Source organism: Nematolebias whitei, chromosome 5 (assembly GCF_014905685.2).
Source record: "Nematolebias whitei isolate Nwh7 chromosome 5, NemWhi1, whole genome shotgun sequence".
NCBI lineage: Eukaryota > Metazoa > Chordata > Actinopteri > Cyprinodontiformes > Rivulidae > Nematolebias > Nematolebias whitei.
The window spans coordinates 4594665-4599451 of NC_056502.1; the positions used below are offsets into that span (position 1 = coordinate 4594665).

The 4787-nt window shown below is 42.5% G+C and overlaps 1 protein-coding gene across 1 annotated transcript; it reads right to left on the bottom strand.

Annotated features, from left to right (window-relative positions):
* Positions 1-2370: 2370 nt before the first annotated feature.
* Positions 2371-4398, bottom strand: LOC119409809 (transcription factor HES-7-like). The gene is made up of 3 exons (XM_037676711.1): positions 4357-4398; positions 4077-4169; positions 2371-2874 (listed from the first exon to the last, which is right to left on the bottom strand). Exons 1-3 carry the CDS (start codon positions 4396-4398, stop codon positions 2371-2373), a joined length of 639 nt encoding a protein of 212 aa, XP_037532639.1.
* Positions 4399-4787: the final 389 nt, after the last annotated feature.

A 4787-nucleotide genomic window follows, 5' to 3' on the forward strand; every position in this document is an offset into this window, starting at 1 on the left:
CATTTAGCTTTTAGCTGCGGTCTGCTACATTTAGCTTTTAGCTGCAGACTGCTACAATTAGCCTTTAGCTACAATCTGCTACAGTTAGCTTTTAGCTGCAGTCTGCTACATTTAACTTTTACCTACAATCTGCTACTATCAGCTTTTAACTCCAGTCTGCTACATTTAGGGTTTAGCTGCAGTCTGCTACATTTAGCTTTCAGCTGCAGTCTGCTATTATATTTTAGCTCCAGTCTGCTACATTTAGCCTTTGGCTGCAGTTTGCTACAGTGAGCTTTTAGCTGCAGTCTGCTACATTTAGCTTTTAGCTGCAGTGTGCTACTGTTAGCTTTTAGATGCAGTCTGCTACATTTAAACATTTTGTTGTAGTCTGCTACATTTAGCTTTTATCTGCAATCTGCTACATTTAGCTTTTAGCTGCATTCTGTTACAGTTAGCTTTTAGCTGCAATTGTCTAGTTAGCTTTTAGCTGCAGTGAGCCACAGTTAGCCTTTAGCTACAGTGCACTTCTTTTGGGTTTTAGCTGCATTCTGCTACATTTAGCAATTAGCTCCAATCTGCTACTCGCTTTTAGTTGCAGTATGCTAGAGTTAGCTTTAGCTACAATCTACTTCTGTTAGCTTTTAGCTGCAGTATGCTAAGTTTAGCTTTGATTTGCAGTCTGCTTCTGTTAGCATTTAGCTTCTGTTAGCTTTTAGCTGGAGTCTGCTTTAGTTAGCCTTTAGCTGCAGACAGCTGCTTAAAGCTTCAGAGTGCTACGTTTAGCTTTTTTTGCTGCAGCCTGATACTTTTATCTTTTGCTCAATCTTATAACTTTAAGCTTCTGTTGTTTTTAGCTTTTATCCTGATGCATGCTCAATAATCCAGGTAAAAAAAATCAAAAAAAGTTCATTCTGGTCATTTGAAAAAAAAAAAAAAAAAAAAAACAAAGCCAAAAAATCTAGAAACGTTTCGTCTCTCATCCAAGAGACTTCCTCAGTCTCTCATCCAAGAGACTTCCTCAGTCTCTCATCCAAGAGACTGAGGAAGTCTCTTGGATGAGAGACGAAACGTTTCTAGATTTTTTTGCTTTGTTTTTTTTTTTTTTGAATGTCCAGAGGACCAGATTGAACTTTTTTGGATTTTTAGCTTTTACTTAACTTTTGTCCTTTTAAGAATCTTCTCTGCTATTTTTAGCTTTTACATACTCATCCCCAACCTTTAACAAACGTTATTTCAACATTTAGCTAGCATTTAGCTACTGATAGCTAAAACTTTATTTTTAGCAAAACTACCATTTTGCTACTTTGAGCCTTTAAGTTGATAGTTTTAACTTTTAGTGAATCAATTACTGCTTTCAGTTTGCATTTTTACTCCTTGTAGCAAAACCATTGCTTCGTTTAGCTTATCTTTTGCTACTTTTACTTTTTGCTGCATTTACCTTGTAGCTAGCCTTTGGCTTCTGGTAGCTGTTGAATGAATGAATATTTTATTTATTTTTATAAGTTTTGGTTTCATATTAACATTTGACAGAGTTCAGTTTCCTTCGGCTTTAACTCCTCAGAAGACGGTTTCTTTCAGCGCCCGGTGTTCACCCTGTAGTTTCACAGAAGATGCGGCTGCTCGTGTCAGATCCCGGTTTCTCCGTGTTCCTGATTGTCTGAGGTGAAAAGAAGCTCGTCGGCTGTTTTTTTTTTTTTTTTTTTTTTTAACAGCCTTCACACCTGAAGTTTGTTGCTTCACACCTTCAAAGGTCTCTGCAGCCAAAAGGTCTTTAACTTCCAAAAAAAAAACCTTCACGTCATTTTTTCTATTTAACAAAAGTTTTATTGTTTTCTATATATTTAAAAGAAAAAAAAAAAAAGAATAATGCTCACCATAGGGAGACAACCAGAATAAATTAGTGTGCAAAACAGACAAGATATCTTTTAGGAAGGATGCGTGTTAAATTGTACAGAGCCACAGATGTCCTCATGCCAGCAGACATCATGGCACAGAGATGAAAATGAGGGTCTCTCCCAAATTCAACCCCAGGTTCCACACCTGGAAATGTGACGGACGGACACGCAGTCATTAAAGCGTCACTCTGGAATCATGACGGCAGAATTACTGAAGGGTTAAAGCGGCTCATACTCACCTGAGGGGTCTTCGGCACACTTGAGGGTCCAGGTGGAGAAAAGAGTCCCTGCACACTGCCAGCAGAAGACCTGGCTGCCACGCTGAGCATTAAGAGTGAGTGGAGCTACACCTACTACATGTACAAGATATAAGTTTTATATTATTTACAGTTAGGAGTTTGCATAAAGACTAATGAGCGATATTCTGTGGACAACATAAAGAAAACTAGACTATAGAGTATAAAAATCAGATTAGTGTGAGAGTTCTGCCTGATCAGGGCCACGGTCTCCACAGAGTTTGGGTCAGGGGGGGACTCTGAGACGAGCTCTCTTTGGTCTCCGGTCTCTCTGCCCTCCTTTCCAGCCCGCTGTGTGTCTGAGGCTGCTGGGGAACTTCAGCAAAGCTTTGCTGGGCGGGGAGCCGGTAAGAGCGAGCGCCGCCGCTCTCGCCGCACGCCTGCTGGCCGACCTGGGACCTCCGTCTCAGCATCTGAAGGATGGACTTGGTGTGGGTCAGGGAGCTGCTGCTCGGAGCGGCTGCAGAATCGTTGTGAGAGCGTGTGAAGCGACCGGAGAAGGTTGCGTCCAGCGCCGGTCCAATCCAGAGTCCTTTCCCTTTGGGCCCCAGGAAGTGAGACGCGCTCTGCAGGCAGGAGGAGAAACCATCTTGGAAGGAGGATCTTGGACCTTTAGTCTTGCGTTCTTTGGCTTTTTCCTGTAAGAAGAGGACCGTGTGCTCCAGGACCTCAGCTTTCTCCACCCGGTGCTGCGTCCCTTCCTGCAGTGAGAGACCACACACACACACACACACACACACACATTGAGAGGATTTTAACAGAGGTGCCATTTTTGAAGATGCCAGTCTTTGTGGTGTTTAGAAATCCATCCAAACACAAAAGGAACCCAGCAGGGAGTCCAGCCCAGGACTATGTGAGCAACAGATTATTTTACGACCCGGTTCTGAAAAAGTTCATACGAAAGTAAAAACATGTAACGCTGAGCAAATCTCATAAATATCTCTCGTGAAGGATTTCTTTTCTGCATTGATGGAGTCTTTCCAGAACATGCCAGAGGCAATAATGCACCCCCATACCATCAGAGAGGCAGGCTTTCAAACTAACCACTGATAACAGGCTGGATGTAGCCTCTCCTCCTTACAGACAAAATGTTTTCAAATTTGGACCCGTCTGACCATGAACAGTTCTGGACTTTGTCTCAGTCCATTTGAAACGAGCTCTGGTCCAGACGAGACGGCAGCGGTTCTGGATGGTGTTCACATCTGGCTTCTTCTTTGTCAGATAGCACTTTAAGCAGCATCTGTGGATGAACTGTGTTTACAGATCTGAGGAAGTGTTCCTGAGCCCAGAACAGAACCAGGCCAGATTAATGGAGTGGCCCATGAGGGCCTGAAGATCACCATCAAAACTGTAATTTTTGGAAGTTAAAATTAAAAATTGTGTTAATTAAGAGTGTCTTGAATGAAAAAATAGCCCATATATGTTTAAAAGTATAAAAATTGTAATGAACCGGTCTTAAGTATTAATGTTACACAAATATTTCCATTGTGCTAAAGAGACAAATGGAAGAAATGTGTTTAATAAACATGAGGGTTATGAGGGGGTCCCTGAAACTTTTTCTCCCTGAACCCAAAACTTTTGAGAACCCCTGCTCTTACGGACCTGATACCAGTTCACCTAATGCTCCTCCAGATGTTTCTTACTGGCACCACTTACTTTTACCGCCTTTTGTCGTCACTGAGAAACTGGAACTGGAACTGGAACAACTGTTATAGTTGCATCAAATTCTAATTTGTAACCCATAAAGAATATACTGCAATATTTTTTGTTTCAACGTTTGATGTGTGAATAAAATATAACAAATTTGATAATAACTTTTTTGAATTGGGGTTGTTCGGTGAGAAAGAACAGTTAATTGTTGCTTTGAATACAGTAAAGTGCATTTCACTCTTCAGCTCATTACTTGCTGTGGCTCCTGCAGCAGCATGGTCCTCAGGCGCTCCAGACTCCGGTTCATCCTCTCCCTGCGACGTTTCTCCACCTGAGACTTCACCAACTAACACAAAGGAACGGATTGACCCAGATTATGGGAACTCGCTGATGTGATTGAAATCTGCTGCAAACATCATCAAACCTCACTACAACACTGGAAACTAGAAACTAGACACACATTTGATTAAATTAGTAATAATTACTGAGGAAACCCTCGTTCACTTTGAGCTGGGGGGGGGGGGGGGTCTTACCTTCTTGTTTGTCGCACCCTCAGTGTCCTGAAGCAGCTTCATTTCTGCTTTTCCCAGGCTGCGACTGGTCGTGCATCCGGCTCTCATCCTTTTTACGCGCCCCTGCAGACCCCTCCCACAGCACGCTTTACAACCTGGACCCGCCCCCTCACTGCCACCAGTCCTCCCAGCAAAAACTCCACTTTCTTACAGGTCTCCCCCTCCCCCCCGCCCCCAAATGTTTCATACTGTAATTACAACTCATCAGATGCTTTCACTGAACCCGGATTCATCCGGACTGGCTGCATGGAGCCGTTTTACGCACAGATGCGTAAAATGATTAAAATGGAGAACTTTTAGTTTTCCAACAAACGTCAACCCTTCTGCTCATTCTGGATCTTTCTGAGCCTTTGATCTCTTAAATTTAAATGAAACCGGAAATAAAATCATGC

What these genes read in the sequence shown, in the direction of transcription:
- LOC119409809 (XM_037676711.1), bottom strand. Translation starts at nt 4,398, where the DNA reads ATGAAGCTGCTTCAGGACACTGAGGGTGCGACAAACAAGAAG. An exon ending in AGGGTGCGACAAACAAGAAG is followed by an intron (nt 4,170 to 4,356) that starts GTAAGACCCCCC and finishes CCTTTGTGTTAG; the next exon opens with TTGGTGAAGTCTCAGGTGGA. An exon ending in TGCTGCAGGAGCCACAGCAA is followed by an intron (nt 2,875 to 4,076) that starts GTAATGAGCTGA and finishes CTCTCACTGCAG; the next exon opens with GAAGGGACGCAGCACCGGGT.